We start from the raw sequence: 17554 nt of genomic DNA, 5'->3' as shown, positions 1-17554 counted from the left end.
AATTACGGTACAAAGTGTTTTAGCCTATCCGGACTGACTGACGCAACCTCTGTTTGAACTGCGGTCAAAATCCCCCCTAGTTCTAGAAACAGAATTGCGAAAATTTAGAAAAAGCGAAAATTTTCCTTTCTAATTATGTTTTTACCTGTTCAAATTTTGACCGCAGTTCAGATGTCCCCAAATTTCTGGACTCTTACCCAGTAGTTTCAGTAGTATGTAACAAATAATTCGAACTCGAAATTGAAAAATTAACTGGGAAATTGTTTGAACAATACTAGTGAAAGTTGATTGAAAATGTTTTTTGATATTTTGCGCCAAATATCCAAAGATTGCTTAATATTCTGTATTTTTTTAGGTAAATTTAAAAACAAAACATACAATCAAAATATGGCACTAGTAGTTTCTGTTTACTACTGTTTGTCGTAGATTTACAGAAATCTGTAAATTAAAGCAAGTGGCTCTTGGTTGTATGTTTTTCATTAACATATTTGCATATGCCTGTTGATCAACCCTGCGTGAGGTAAAAGTGTGAGGTAAAGCCATAAATAAACATATTGAGCAATTCTAAACGAAAGATTCTTCTTTGAGTGAGGTAAATGAGTGGGCAAATGATTAGCTCACACTTTTATCTCACATTGTCATGAGTGAGCAAAACAAGTACTTTCTCGTTTTGTATCCTATAGAGAAACGACAAGTTTGGATAGCAGGATTGAACAAATTAAAATTACACACAATTACGAACTTGATTTATCCAGGAAAATGACACTACATTAGCTGCAGCTGTCTGAAATTCTCCAGACAAATTTCCGCTTTCATTTTATTGTTTACCATCTCATATTTATTACTCCTACAAAATATTTGGCAACTGTTTATAACAAATTTGTGTGGTTACCACAACAATTTTTGTTCATTCTTGATTTTGATTATTAAATTATAAAATTGGATTTATTTTTAATTTCTTTGTTTTCGGCAATAGTGGATAAAATTCTATATCTCATACATGTTGGAGTATATTAGTGTAACTCGTGTGATTATAGATGCAATCTTTATAATATTATACATAAAGGGAGAGAAACGCACGATTATTCCGGATATACAATTTATGGCCAGAGGGCGAAGTCGGAGGGCTATAAAGCACCAAAGGAATAATAGCAATTTTCTCTAGTGATGTATTTACTATTTTTTTGCTTTAAAAAACTCAAAAAATCGGCTGTAATTTTTTAACAAAAGTTAAAAATTTGCATAATTTTCATTCTTTCTAATTACACAATTACAATGAACATGTTTGTTGACGATGAGCCAATCAATGAAGGGGAATGACTTAGTAACGAGAGTAAATATGTTGGCTCTCTAAAATAACTCTTTTGTGAACTCAAAACACGCCGCAAAATMAATTTTTAGGGGCCTAGCCCTATATGTTCTCATAGCAACTTTAACATACTATGYCTCTTAAAGATCAAATTAAGCGGCTTGTTTTGATTTGTCCTAATAAAAATCTCAAAATTCTCTACGATGTTTAAACATTGTCTGTACAGTTCTGTGCATATTTAATAGTTATTTTTGTATCAAGAGAATAAACAACTATTTTAATCCCGAGAATATAGGTAATGTCAGAGGAGACCGAAAGGAGCCGAGAATGCAATAAAAATAAGTGATTACCATTTAAAATTTCAATGTTGGCTGCAATTTCTCGTAGTTCCGGAAGTTCAGCCATTTTGAAAATAATTTAGTTGAATTCAGACTGGTCGATTTGGGTTGTGTACAAATTCCTATCTGCATTAGAAGTTAAAAAGTTTCTAATGTAGACCCTAAAAGAATCAGCCTGTATAAGGACCTTTCTTTAAAGATTGTCCTTGTGTCACTTTTAATTATATGTAGATGAAAATATTTAAAGACTCAATTAAGATCAGTGTTTCTGTATGATGCAAACGTTTAATTTAACTTTTAAGATAACCCAAGTGTAAACTTGTACGCAAGATTGAATAGAACTCCCTCAGAGAGCCCCGAATGCGAGTTCATGGCTCTATAACTAGTTGCCCAAATAGCCAGATAAACACTGCATATTTAGTAAATTTAGTAAATGAAATAGTTATTTTCCCTCTGAAAATTCTCAGTTTATGTAAAGTTAAATGTTATTTTACAGGCATCCCGGAAACTACGTATTTAACCGCCTTGAAAAAGTTCCCGTCGTCGGTGAACCACTTCATGAGCAACAGCGTCGAAGACGACGTCCGTCCGAGCGTTTCAAGTTGCACGAACATGAAAAAAATGCGCTCGCCTTGTCAGTGTCATTTAGAACTGTGCATAGGTTGGTACCCTTGCGGTTTGAAATATTGCAAGGGTAAAGGTCAATCGAAAAACTCAGTTATGACATACCGTTGCGGCATCAAAACGTGCAGAAAGTGTCATTTATTCGCATATTACGTCGCGCAAAAACAACAATGTCTGTGGGACGAATGACCAACGTGATGAACGACCATCGCGGTAATGCCTTAATTGCTTTCATGACAAGGACCAACATGCCTTAGAGTAATCTCTAGTTGTCGTAAAAAGTACTTCCAGACAAAACGGTTATGATTTTATGTGCCAAATTTGTGTTATTGTTGTTGTTTTTGGGAGTTTTGTCCGGGAAGTCAGTTTTTATACAAACCCCCCTGTATATACAAGGCGAACTTGTTACAATCACCAGGTATATACAAGTGTTTAGCTCTATGAATGTAAGTATTTCATTTGCGACAGCCAATCATTGATGTAATTTTACCTACGCCGCTTCTAGTGTACCATTTGTTTAAATAAATGTATTTTTAATAAAAGCTGCGTTTTCTTCAAGTCCAATCTCCATTGTTCACGCTATTATGCAAATAAGGGTCGGTTTGTTTGAATTTAATCTCAAAGGAAATTTTTCATCARATATACAAACCTTCGCATTTTTCAAAGTAAAGGATAATATCATTTGTATGAGTTCCAGTCGCTTTAGGAATTGTTAAAAAGGTTTAAATGGCAGCTCATTTAACAGAAAAATCGACTTTTCCCTCGTAAAAACCGCAAGAGAAAATGACCTATTTTTTACAACGTGTTTAACACCCACCGAAAAAAAAAAACCCAGTGCTGATTTTGCACATTTTTACTACAGTCTTGAATAAAATTACAAATTTCTGCGCGTTTCTCTAATTACACCCGCAACTTTCCTCTCGACGGGCCAACTTTATAAATGAAATAATTGATGAATTTTAAAATCGGCTTAATAATTCCCAAAACCGATATAAAGTGGGGCCTGTTTTTTGCAAGAAAGACGACTTGCCGGTTTAATCTTTGGTCGATGAAAACGTAGCAGAATTGATGGTGACTGGAATTACTTTTAGGGTATCAGTGTCCACTTTCTTATAAAAAATGAGTTCCATCTTGAGTTTTTATACAAGGACAAAATTTCCCGYGATAAAATGATATTAACGTCTCCTCTTTAGTAAGTAAGTGGACGTAAAAAGAAACTTTCAAACATTTTTGATGATGAATATACCGCCGATTCACACATCCCCTGAAAAGTTTCAAGGATCCTTGCAGAAAACGCCAACATTTTTATTTGTAATGCAATTAGCAATGGATTCACTTACTCCTGAAACTTGATGAAACACCGCAAAAATTAATAAGCCAAATGGAAATTTACATCGTTTATTTTATTGCGTTGCTTAGAAACTAGCCATAAACCTTTGGAATATTTGCAGTGTAAAATACTCGATTCTTTTCTCTACCGTGATTTGTCGACGTGACGAATAAAACAAAAGACACTAATGGGACCTGCAGCTGCTAGTTGGACCACTATTTCAGACCATCCTTGCTTCTAATTAACAAATTGTACACTTGAACCGTTTCCAAAATTTATTGCGAGGTTGCGTAAGTTTAATAGTTAATTAACAAAAATGTTTTTCGCTCTAGACAATTATTACAGTAAATTGTTTTCAATTTGGTGTGTAAGTAACCATTAAATGTACTATCGGGTGTTACTACTACTAGAATGCAAATATTCTTGATCATATGCTTTAAGATTTGCAGAGAACTGAACAGAGCTTTGATGTTGATAATGGTAATTTATAGTTAGTAAAAGCTATTCACTACTGGTTATATTGTGGATGTGTTCAGCCACTTTCGTCAATTTACTCAAATTGACAGATCTGTTCTGACTATCGATTATTATTATTATTATAACATTCCATTTSGACGCGCAGAGAGAAATGGATTATAAATAAGAAATAGTTATTTGAATACAACATTTTATTCTTCGAATTAAACTCAACAAAGCTTAAACTTGCTTTAAATCTTTTAAAAATTATCTGACGTTTCGTATTGAGAAATGCCAAACAGTTGTCAAAACTACGTTAGAGCTTGTTCCAAATCTGGTGGCGAACTGACGTTGTCAAAAATGACTGAATTTTGACACTAAACATATGTTTTCTATAAAAAAAAAGTTTGTTCATAGGCATCGTATAAAATAATATTTCAAAACCACTGTTATTCTTTAAAAAAATATWATAAATATATATTCAAGAAGAAGATGAAGAATGATGAACAAATTATTAAATTGTTAACGCATGAAAAGAATTTTCAAAAATGATATTCCTAACATCCTTGTCTTCAAAATTTTTGGAGAAAAAAAAAGTACGCCCATGTATTTTTTTTATCTTAACCAAGTGGGCGCACTCCAAGTGTCTTTTCTGTCACTGACAGTTCGCCACCAGATATGGAATAAGCTCTACATGGGAGAAAAACCGTAAATTTTGACAGTGTCGAAGAATACATTATTTTATCCGCAAACGTCACAAAAGTGACCACTTTTATGACTAAAACACAGGTAAAAGTTTTACTTTTCAGACATGGAGTAAAAATACTGTTTTTACGTCTAGGCGTTTTCACTTTTGAGACTTTGACTTACTTTGACATTTACCACTGTTGTCTCTTTCTTGTCTCTTTCGCTTTGTCTAGCATTTTCTGGAGAGGTACAAGGTAGATTATCAGCATTCGACATTTTGCACTATAAACTACACCAGTTATTCACCAGTTAACACTCTGAAATCTCAACACAAATTCCGAAACTGACGCGTGACTTTGTTATGATTTTATTGCAAAGCGTCCTGATTATTGAGGTGATTTACTTGATTATTGGTGTGTCCATCTGACTCGTTTGCAGATAAAATAATAGCATAATCTACTATTTTAAAACTTTTGAAAAACTAAAGATAGATTAACAAAAAAAWATATATCTATTATAACATGAAAATAAAATGTTTTTTTATTTATTCAGAAATAAAAATAACAAAGGTTTATTAAAAATTAAAATTTAACTTTGAATAAAACATGATTTATTAATGAATCTCAACTGTTAGAGTTAATAAAAAAAATGTATTATTTTCAAACGAGTGGAAATACTTGAGGTAACGTTAAAAAGACTTTTTCTAAAAGCAACTTTAATAAGTGTACAATGAAAATTTAATCAGAGGATGTTTAGCGAAATAATAAAGTAGCAGTCTTTTTAAGAAGAGTTGGCTCCATTTTTCTAAATTAAAACGGAGTAACGTCTTACATTGTATTACATTTTATTTAATTTTTTATCAAACCTTGGAAAAGTTTAAAAGAAATAAAATTATTTCAGTGTAAAAATGCATCAGCTGGCTGTAATTTAAAAATAATGTTTGCGGTAAATAGCGCCCATGAGACTATGGAAACGATAACTCATAGCGGCAAAAAATAGCCCACTTTAGAGACACATAAATCCACCTTAAGACTTCCTGCAAGTTGGAGTCAGTTTTGCAATAGAGCTCACAAGTTAGACAAGTTGGATGTATGCACTTCAAGGAAAACATTCAGAGATGCATTAAGGAGGAAATTAGTGTAAGTCACTTGTGATACTTTAGACCTCTACTGTCCAAAGTTTTGAATTAACTGAATCAAGATGAAATTGCATGAAACATAAAAATAAAAGCTATTTTGATACGACGATGTTACAAGGTAGACAGACGTACGAGTACGGTTTCGATGCATCTTTATAAAACAAAAGATTATTCTCTCTTGTGCGAGGTTTCTTCGGGGAATAAGAGCTAGTTACATCAAGAAACTTGACACCTCTTTCTTGCAAAAAAAKCAAGGGTTTTATACAAGATTAAATTGTTTGAAGTCATAATACAGAACCGAATTCTCAACTGTTTGCATGATTCAAAGATCTCTTAATAAGCTTGCAACGTTCAAAGCAGTAAAAAAAACACACAACAGTTTAAATTTAATATCAAAGGCAGTCTACATAGAATAGAAGATAAAACTTATTACGTTTTAATTAATTTTCGGGGCGAGTGTAAAAAAGGCCGCCGGAAGAGCAAAACACACAAAGATGATTAACAAGAGTCGCCACCCAAGTCTGTAAAAAAGTACAGCACAAACAAACAGAAAAAAGTTGAGTGCCGCAAGCATTAATTTTCTATTTTAACGAAAGCGTGATGAAAATGGAATAAAGAAATAAAACAAGACTTGGCTGGMGTTAAGCTGGCCACGAAGCGGCGTCGTCTGCCAATTCCCACGTCCTCTTTTCGACCAGACTCGCTTAAAAGTTAACAKCGACTAGGAAATTTGTTTGGAATCCAATCACGGAATGAGTGCATTCGCGGGAAAAACAACAAATGGGTTATAAAAACGAAGAAGAAACGGTTATGGATTCGATGAGTCTTCATAAAATACTCTTTTGTTATTCTCATAAACGATACTTTGAAAATAAAAAGACCCTCGAGACAACCCGCAATAATTTATTTATTGCCAGGAACAAACTCACATTTTTCATAAACGAGTTTTGATAAAACATAAGAAATTTCATCATAAATATCGGAAACCTCAACTTCAGCAGAACTTGAAAAGAGTAAAAGCATCATTAATAAAATAACAGAGTTGGGCGAGAGGTGGTAGAAATGCAGTCTGAATGGAAAGAAAACAGCTTATACTCAAATTACAACTATTTATAACCTTTTAATTTAATTTTATTCACAATCATAAAGTAATCAATTAAATTATCTTGCATGTGAAAAGCTGTCATTTCAACTTCATGTAACAATTAATATGAAATATACAGTTCAGGTTGGTTAGTGGTCACTTTTTTATCAATTGATTAATATGAATTAATTAATTAATTAATATYAATTGGGAAATGGCCATTTCCCAACCCGAAAACAGTAACAGTAAGTGGCCGCTTCCTAACCTGAAATAATATACAGGTGCGCCAGAACTCGCGTCCCACAGAAAAATTTCAAGCAAGATAAGATACCAGGACCATGGAAAAAATGTTTAAAAAATTCTATCTGTCAAAAAATTTTGACACATATTTTTTGACATTTGACATTTTTTTATGTATATTTAATGATACTGATGATCTTGTATATGTCTTTTTACAATTATTTAGTAAAGGTACAAAAATTTTGACAATAAAAGCCACAAATAACATTAAACAAAATTACAATTTAGAATACAGCTTCCTTGCTCCCTCTTCTAACAGCCWGTAGTAAAAAAAAACTTGGAAAATTATTTTTCCAACAGAAATAAACAGAGTCAAAGTGCAAAATTTAAACTCTCATAACTTCGCTACTTTTATAGATAATTTTTTTTAACATTTTTTCCATGTTCCTGCTATCTTACCTTATATGGCATTTTTCTCTGGGGCGCGGGTTCTGGCGCACCCTATATGCCATATTTTTTAAAATTTGAATAATTCTTTATTTTCTTTCTATTTTTTAAGGAGAATGATTGTAAATAAAAAAGTAGTAATACTTCTCACCTCGGTACTTATGTAGGTAATCCACTATTAATTCGTTGGTCATTCTGAGTAGTATAAAACAGGCAATCATTTGAAAAGTTGACCACACAACAAAATTTTAATGTTTTCTTAATGAGACGTGAGTGGGTGAATACAGAAAATGGCAATTTTTTTCTTTTTTTAATTTAAGCAACAAAATGTATAACAAGATTAAACGCCAACCTATTTTACATAACAAATAAATTTATGGCGCACCCTTTTCAGATAACAGATAGCGAAGATTCTTCGAAGAGATAAGTGAGTTTCCACCTACCTTTAGCTGTAACAAATCTCGAAACTTGAGCTTTTCAAAACTTACCTCCAATCGTTAGAGATCTCCGGTGGGTGAGTATTTCAACTAAATAAACCACCTATTTAAAAACAGAGTTTGACAAAACGTTCTTCATTATTTTCATTCTATTTATTTATGTCGCCGTGAAAGGAAAATGCAAATATAATTAACCCCATTTTGGCCCATTTATCGATTGCTGTTAATTATCTCCCGTATTTTAATTTTTTAACAACCAGAAAATAGATTTTTCATTCAGGAGGCACCGTTTTCAAAACACTTTAATCGTATTATCTCTCCGAAAAACCTCTTTCATTTTTCGTGTTTATTCCTCGTCAAAACAATCACCATTGCCGTTCGAGACAGCCCAGTCTTCTGGGACATTAAAATCTCTCAATAAAAATTCAATAACGACTCTGTCGTTTATTTTCACTGGGTTATCTGTGGCGAGAGCAAGACGTGACAAATTGAATGTAAATGCAAATGATCCCGCCATATCAAATCAAAAATCGTTTTACGACGACTATTTTCAATAATAGCGCGACGAAACTCTTTGATTTACTCGAGTTTTTTGTGTTGTCGCTGTGAAAGAAAACGACCTTTCTGTTGCGTGGATCTTTCGACGCCTTCTTTTAGCCCTGGAGCGACCTTTAACCCGACGCCAATAACTCTCCATATTGGCCTGTCAAAAATGGAATGCGACAAACGAATGAGCGATATTGCCAGCCACTTATTGATACTTTCCTTTTCTGTGTGTGGTTCCCTTGTTCTCCGAGCCATAAAAAAATTCTTATTAGGGCCGTTGTAGAGGAGAAAATTATATTTTGAAGTATACACGGAGGGATGATAATAACGCCAAGGTAATTAGGTAGCGGGCGCTTATTACACAATGTGGGGGCAATGCTGTACTCTTTAATATTAAAATAAATATCATAATAATGGGTGTATAAATATAAAATTTAGATGTGCTGCATTAAAACAGCGTTCAAGCATGATTTATCGCTTACGGGCCAATTTCTCCAATCCCAAGTAAATTTTCGTAACTTAAATCGGTTACTTCGCGTTAAGATTATGCTGTTTTTTAGCACATGGAAAAGCATTTGATTTGTTTACTTCACCTATATCTGGATAAATACAATGGCTTCTACAACTTTGGCGAAACTTGTATGAGTGCAATCAATATTCTGATGTTGAGGGTGAGTTGATGTTTGCCTCAAGTTGTTTACTTGAGCTATGTTATAGATCCACTCCTCAATGTGTAAGCCAATCTGCCAAAGCAATTAGTTATGCTGCGGTTTCAAGAGAGGTACGCCGCCGTTCTTGAGCTGACTTTTACTCTTTTTTCACACAGTTTAAACTTTAATCAAGCTCTTAGGAAGTTTACAGAGGTGAATCTTGGGAAAACTAGTGGGATATTTACTTTTTGATACGGAATTCGACCACTAATAGAGACAGTTATTGCAATGTAAAAACTCAACGCTTGGAGCTACTGCAGCGGAAATATTGTCTCTCAATTTTCTGCAATTAAGAACTGTTATTTGAAATCAAACTATTGCGAAACATTCTTTTAATCTAAGAAAAATAAATAACGGTATTTCAACGTTGATTATCAAAAAAATAAATTGCAATTAATTAAAGTAATTTTTCTTATTGATAGCTTTGCACAAACTATTAATCGGAAATAAAAGGCGTTTGTTGTCTTTTTTATTTTCATTAAATTTAATTCCTGCAACCTCGGATGAGAATTTTCAGTCGCAATTCAGCAATTTGGTTTAAAAGCAATTATTGAGGGTTTTGTGCTGAACTTCACGCTCACATTTTCAATGGAAGTCATTAAATTTTTATTGCGTATATCATGAAAACATCCATTAATAGAGAGAATGTATATTGTTTGCGTGAAAAATTATCAAATAAACCAACGATTATTTTGATTAAACCCCTGATATTAAGCCGTAAAGAACAATAAATCGTGACAAAAACCATTCATTATTCCTACTTTCCCTTAGGTACATAAAAATTCAATAACAACCCGACAAGATTTATGGTAAGTTACAATTAATAATAAAACAATGTATGGTAATTGCTTGCAAGCATTGTTTCAGTTTCTAACATTTCTTTGATTAAAATAAAAAAATTAAAACTACTACTACTACTACTAATAAGGCCCCTTCAGAACACTTTGTTTCTTTTTAAGTATTTTTTGTCTTGTTTTTAAGGTATATTTTAAAATTAACATTTTTCAAAGATTTTACCCTGTTTTGAATTTTGGACTAATTTTGGCCCTTCAGAACACTTTGTTTTTTAAATGATTTTGCCCTGTTTTTAAAGGCCTTTTTAAAATTAACGTTTTTCAAAGATTTTACACTGTTCTGAAGTGTGTACAACCCTGTTTTTAACGGCCTTTTTCAAATTTACATTTTTCAAAGATTTTACCCTGTTTTGAAATTTATACTAGTAGGTCACTCCAGAACACTTTTCTTTTTTATCAGATCTACCCCGTTTTTCAAGGTGCCTTTGTTAAAAGTTAAAATTCGCTTTTGTGCCCTGCTTTTCTATTGGGGTAATTGAGCACAAAAATGAATACGATTTCGGCCAACAAATTAGGACAAGGTCCTTATCAGCGAAGCGAATTCACACCCCTGTTTTTAAACTAGGTTTTACTAATTTGCGTTTATAATACGTTTATTAACGTCTCTCAGTAGGAGTCTATAAAAGTACACTGTACTTTAATGAATTTAGGGTTATTTAGTTTTTGTATGCCGCTTCTGACTTGTCCGGTAACAAATTTTGCATTGTTGCTTCGGCAATTTCGCGAATTTCGGGCGGAGTGCAAACTAAATTCTGTTTGGCTCATATTTTATTTATTATTATGTTGTAATACTAATAACTAATAATTTGTAAATTTTATTTTTAATGACAAACGGCAGAAATGATTCAAAAAACCAGGTGGGCGCCGAGTGTTACCAAACGATACCAACTAACACAAAATTCTCTAGACGACAAATATATATATTTAGAATTTAGAAAAAATAGCATAAAATACTCGTTTTATAATGGTATTGGTACACTCATCCCATAGAAAACTCGCCTACGGCTCGCTTTCTAACTTGGGATTCGTGGGCCAAATCAACCCTTATAAAACTTGTTCTTTAATATACTAATATGAATTATAAAATCTACTTAATAGTCCGGTCAAAATAGACATTTCAAATAACTAAAATTCCGACAGAGCAAAATTTTGGTGGAGATCTTGGGTACACCATTAGGAATAAAGTGTCAAAGTCAAAATTTGACGTTTTTTAGATTTTTTTCAAGAACGGTAAGTTTTATCAAAAAAGTAGCCCAGACAAAAATTATAGATCTTAAAATTATCTACAAAATGGTCTCTACATTTTTCTTCTAAGAATCACCATTCCTGAGATATCGCGATTCTAAAAGTTGAAGGAGCAACGTTCTACATCAAAAGCACATACAGAGTGCGCTAAAACTCCCGCTTCAAAGACAAATGCCATATGTAGGGTAAGGTACCACGAACATAGAAAAAATTCAAAAAAAATTCTATCTATAAAAATTTCGAAGTTATGAGAGTTTAAATTTTGCACTTTGACTCTATTTATTTCTGTAGGAAAAATAATTTTCCAAGTTGGCTATTAGAAACGGAAACAAGGAAGCTGTATCCTAAACTGTAACTCTGTTTAATGTTATTTGTGGCTTTTATTGGCAAAAGTTTTGTACCTTTACTAAATAATTGTAAAAAAACATATACAAAATCATCAGTATTATTAAATAGACATAAAAAAATGTCAAATGTCAAACTTTTTTGACAGATAGAATTTTTTAAACATTTTTTTTTATGTTCCTGGTATCTTATCTTACTTCAAATTTTTGTTCTACTTCATTAAACTTATAAATATCTCGATTCCATTAGAATTAAAAAGAATTTATTTGGTAATACATACAGGTGTTTAAAAAATCGCGCGCTTCCTTGAAAGGGAGTAATTGGATCTGTCAAAAAAAATTTACATTTGACATTTTTTATGTCTATTTAATAATACTGATGACCATGTATATGTTTTTTTTTATAATTATCTAGTAAAGGTACAAAAATTTTSTCAATAAAAGCCACAAATAACATTGAACAGTTACAGTGTAGGATACAGCTTCCTTGTTTCTGCTTCTAATAGCCTGTAGCAAAAAAACTTGGAAAATTATTTTTCCAACATATTTTTCCAATAAATAGAGTCAAAGTGCAAAATTTAAACTCCCATAACTTTGAAATTTTTATAGATAGAATTTTTATTTTTTTTTATGTTCCTGGTACCTTACCCTACATGGCATTTGTCTTTGGGGCGCAAGTTCTAGCGCACTCTGTATGTGCATATGATGTAGAACGTTGCTCCTTCAACTTTTAGAATCGCKATATCTCAGGAATGGTGATTCTTAGAAAAAAAAGTATAAGGACCATTTTTGTAGATAATTTTAAGATCTATAATATAATTTTTGTCTGGGCTACTTTTTTGATAAAACTTACCGTTCTTGAAAAAAATCTAAAAAACGTCAAATTTTGACCTTTGACTCCGAATAACTTTTTTAGCACATATGGGATCGATGGGGACTTTTGACACTTTATTTCTAATGGTGTACCCAAGGTCTCCACCAAAATTTAGCTCTGTCGGAATTTTCGTTATTTGACCACTATTTTTATTACTAATTTGACCGGACTATAAGCTGTAATAGAAATGAATATCTAATACATATTTCAAAAAATATTTGTCTTTATTAATTCAAAAGGAGCTCTTTACACRCAAAAGTTTGCTGAAATACAAAATTCATCTTAAAACACTTGTATTAGGTACCTAGTCCTAGGTAACGTCACACTATTCATTAAAAAAATAATAATAATAATTCTGCCCATTTCATAATCAAATTTWAAACCCTGTTTACTAACTGACGGCTAGAATATAGTTGATATAACATTGAAATTCATATACAGGGTGCGTCAGAACTCGCGCCCCAGAGAAAAATGCCATATAAGGTAAAATACCAGGAACATGGAAAAAATGTTAAAAAAATTTATATATAAAAATTTTGAAGTTATGAGGGTTTAAAGTTTGCACTTTGACTATTTATTTCTGTTGGAAAAATAATTTTTCAAGTTTTTTTTGCTATAGGCTATTAAAAGAGGAGACAAGGAAGCTATATAAATTGTAACTCTTTTCAATGTTATTTGTGGCTTTTATTGGCAAAATTTTTGTCCCTTTACTAAATAATTGTAAAAAAACATATACAAGATCATCAGTATCATTAAATAGATCTAAAAAAATTTCAAATGTCAAAAAATTAATGTCAAATTTTTTTGACAGATAGAATTTTTAAACATTTTTTTCATGTTTCTGATATCTTACCACACTTGAAAATTTTCTCTGGGGCGCGAGTTCTGGCGCACCCTGTATGCACCCTGTATGTAATAATATTCTTATCATCAGTTGGCAAATTGAGAATGAAATCAAACCTTATTCTTGGAGATCCTCCTCCAACTTTAAATTAACGAAATTCTCCTCCACCTTTAAATTAACAACAGAATCATATCTTTTAATTGACCTACTCGCTCTTTGGGATACATTGCAATAGCATCGGATGGAGTATAGTAATTCTATAAATGGGGGGAAGATACTTCTATTTTTCTCCACTATCACTGTATTATTCGGTTGGCGATTCATTATACAGGTGATTCACGASCAATAATGAGCCTGACCAAATTTTCGATGCAACCAACATTACAGTTGTCGCAAAATAACAAATAAGAGTTATGGTGGTTGCATCGAGAATTTGGTCAGGCTCATTATTCTTCGTGAATCACCTTGTATTTATAGCCAGCTGTTCACCATTCAATTYAAAACTTTGATTCATGTCTCGCGTATAGCGTACTCGCCATGAACACTTTCGTTTTCCTCGACCTCTAATGGGGATGACTTCTTCTACACATACCCCACGGGATTCGTCGCCCGGGCAATTGACGTGGACCGTAATTGGGTGTGCTATAACAATTCGGTTGAAATTTACTTTTGCTGGTTTATATTCTCTTACCATCTGCCATTGTTTGAAGACCTACTATGGCAATAAACACAGTGTTGCCAGCTGGCTCAAACGAAATGTCACGGAAAACTCTTTCAAAAACCGCTAGATGTCGCTAGTACTGAAAAATAACGGCCAACTGTATCTATCTCCACTTCGTTCTGTTTCTTTAGAGTGGCCATAAAAACCATATATATAATAGTATTATATATATGATAAAAACAAAAAAAACAGAACCTTATTACAGGACTGCGAATTCGCTTCGCTGGTAAGGACCTTGCCCGAATTTGTTTGACCGACCTTGTAAAATTAGGACTAAATCATTCAAGTATTTGCATTTTAAATAGACATTTAAAAACAAGACAAAATACTTAAAGAAACAAAGTGTTCTGAAGGGGCCTTGTTAGTAGTATTAAATCTTTGAAGCGCCCTCTGGGACTGAGGATGTGTACTAGGATAGTACTATTGCGACCTGTAATACCGATAATAAAACGTCAATGTCAAAAATCGCCGGTCTGCTGTTTACGTGTTGACATTTCCCACGACTGATTAAAATTTCAATTTACAGTAAAACCAACGAATACTTCTTTGCCATTCCAATGAAAAGTTAACGCCGAAACTTGCGCGATCCAGGTGAGTTAAATCGAGTAGTCATAAAGCCCAACTAAGACCTCAAACCGTATTTTCAGATTATCACCAACAATCATTCATAAAATGGTTTTTATGCGACTATATTTAAGTAGGAAATCACGGACGATTAGACTAGCTTTTGGCATATTAATCCTCATTGTCATCCTTTACTTGCTAGCCTCGTATAATAAGACAGATGGCTACGATTTGGAGTCGCCCGTCGCTGCCCGATTGTCACACAAAGAGCGCCCCAAATTAGTCTCAGGTTTGGGTAATTTCGAACCCAAGGACGCCGAAGAACACGAAGGCCCCGGCGAAGGCGGAAAACCCCATCACTTGCGCCAAGATCAACAAAACGATGCCGATCAATCTGAATCTGAATATGGGATGAACGTCGCTTGTTCTGACGAAATTTCCCTCGACCGGACTATTTTAGACACTCGATTGTCCGAATGTAAACATTGGGACTACCCAGAGATTCTCCCCTCAACCAGCGTAATTATAGTTTTTCACAATGAGGGCTGGTCTGTCCTCCTCAGAACAGTCCACTCCGTCATAAACCGCTCACCTCCCAACATCCTCAAAGAAGTCCTCCTTGTGGACGATTTCAGTGACAAAGAAAACCTCAAAAGTCGCCTCGAGACCTACATTGAACGTTTCAATGGCAAAGTCCGCTTAATCCGCAACACTCAACGTGAGGGCCTCATCCGTACACGTTCGCGTGGAGCCAAGGAAGCAACAGGAGAAGTCATTGTATTTTTAGACGCACATTGTGAAGTTAACACAAACTGGCTTCCGCCACTTCTAGCCCCCATTTACCGCGATCGGACTGTTATGACAGTCCCTGTAATTGACGGAATTGACCATAAAACATTCGAATATCGGCCGGTGTATGGCGAAGATCGGCATTTTAGAGGTATTTTCGAATGGGGGATGCTCTACAAAGAGAATGAAGTGCCTCAAAGGGAGCTCAGCACACGGAAACATAACAGCGAGCCGTACAAGAGTCCTACACATGCTGGGGGACTGTTTGCCATCAACAGAGAATATTTCCTTGAATTGGGGGCTTACGACCCGGGCTTGTTAGTCTGGGGTGGGGAGAATTTCGAATTGAGTTTCAAGATTTGGCAATGTGGAGGGAGTATCGAATGGGTGCCGTGTTCCCGAGTCGGGCATGTCTATAGGAGTTTCATGCCTTATAATTTCGGAAAGTTGGCTCAGAAAAAGAAAGGACCTCTTATTACCATAAATTACAAGCGAGTTATAGAAACTTGGTTTGATGACAAGTATAAGGAGTATTTTTACACGCGGGAGCCRATGGCCCGGTTTCTCGATATGGGMGATATTAGTGAGCAYCTAGCGTTGAAGAAACGTCTCAATTGTAAAAATTTTCAATGGTTTATGGAAAATGTCGCTTATGACGTGTTGGATAAGTATCCAGAGTTGCCTCCCAATATCCATTTCGGGGAACTTCGTTCCGTTGCCGTTAGTAAATGTTTGGATACTCTAGGCCACGCTCCTCCGTCCCTAATGGCGATACAACACTGCCACGGTTTTGGAAATAATCAGTTGATTCGGCTAAACGCCAAGGGTCAGTTGGGGGTAGGCGAGAGGTGTATCGAAGCCGACGCCCAAGGGATCAAGTTGGCGTTTTGTCGGATGGGCACAGTCGATGGGCCATGGTTGTATGACGAAAACACCCATACGATACTACATAGGGTACACAAGAAATGTATAGCTTTACATCCACAAACATCACATCTTTCATTAATGCCGTGTGATATTAACAATGCCTACCAACAATGGATTTTTAAAGAAATTAGACCCAAGTGGTAGAGGGATGTTGTACTACTTCCAGATTTTTAACTTTCACTGTTTTTATTTTTTACATATCATCGATTCATCTGCAATAAGTACTTACTTTTTTGATCAATCATAATGTGCCTTATATCATAAACGTAATAAATCACTAGGACGTGTAAATAATTTTGTAAGGATGTTTTATATTTATGTAAATCGGGACTGGTTGACTAGTTAAAAAATTGTATCTCGTAGTTATTTATTAAAAAATATCATTGGTTTTCAAGTTGTGTTAAATTTTGTAATACGATAAAAGTAGGTGCTTGTAAACTATCTTGTTGTTTTTGTACATAAATGAAATACATAGACAAAACATTTTAGGGGTCTTTTTTCATTTCTATCACCAATTGAAAAATACAACTAACCAGAAAAATTTTGTTAATATTAATCGTTAATTATTTTCTAATAAAATAATATCAATAATTTTAAGTCCTTAATTAAACGTCCAAACAAAAATTTTTTTAGCCTTTAAAAAATAAAAAGTGACTAAAGTTTTATGAAATCTTAACATTATTTATTATACTGCCATGGACACTCGTAAAAAATTAACATATTAAATATTGTATATTTACTGTAAGTACTTGTAGTACTCTACCAGCTGTCACTTGTTACGACACGACTGAAAAATTCTTTTGATTATTATTAAAGATGATTATTTAACCGATGAATCAACAAAAGAATTTATTCATTTACAAATACTGAGATAAAACAACATCATTAGTAGAGGTTGGTTATTAAAAAAATACAAGATGACATGTGTTTTATGGCAAGTATTGCTGAAAGAATGAAATAACACTTGAGATGAGCACCTGGAGTGTTTTGCTGGTTGCCTGGTGAAAATTTTGCTGAAACGCTTTGCGTGGCTGTTATAGGATTTC

General features: G+C 33.7%; 2 protein-coding genes across 3 annotated transcripts in view; both read left to right on the top strand.

Moving 5' to 3' along the window:
* The window catches only part of LOC123005023 (out at first protein), a 75739-nt gene extending 72926 nt beyond the window's left edge, over positions 1-2813 (top strand). The window contains exon 4 of the mRNA XM_044398610.1: positions 2144-2813. Within this exon, the coding sequence (XP_044254545.1) occupies positions 2144-2460 (317 nt within the window). The 3' untranslated portion in view covers positions 2461-2813. The remainder of the gene's footprint in view (positions 1-2143) is intronic.
* Positions 2814-14401: 11588 nt separating this feature from the next.
* Positions 14402-16994, top strand: LOC123004697 (N-acetylgalactosaminyltransferase 7). Of its 2 annotated transcripts, XM_044398084.1 has the most exons (3): positions 14402-14454; positions 14755-14819; positions 14876-16994. In XM_044398084.1, the coding sequence occupies exon 3, from the start codon at positions 14901-14903 to the stop codon at positions 16650-16652; it is 1752 nt and encodes a 583-aa protein (XP_044254019.1). In that variant the 5' UTR covers positions 14402-14454; positions 14755-14819; positions 14876-14900; the 3' UTR covers positions 16653-16994. The 2 variants fall into 2 exon arrangements, with proteins under 2 accessions (XP_044254019.1, XP_044254018.1); XM_044398083.1 differs by lacking the exon at positions 14402-14454 and having other exon boundaries at positions 14521-14819.
* Positions 16995-17554: the final 560 nt, after the last annotated feature.

Source organism: Tribolium madens, unplaced genomic scaffold (assembly GCF_015345945.1).
Source record: "Tribolium madens isolate multiple individuals breed KSU strain unplaced genomic scaffold, Tmad_KSU_1.1 Scaffold_20;HRSCAF=117;Tcas5.2_LG4, whole genome shotgun sequence".
Taxonomy (NCBI): domain Eukaryota; kingdom Metazoa; phylum Arthropoda; class Insecta; order Coleoptera; family Tenebrionidae; genus Tribolium; species Tribolium madens.
The sequence above is the reverse complement of the archived record's forward strand: the minus strand, read 5'-3'. Positions and strand labels throughout refer to the sequence as shown.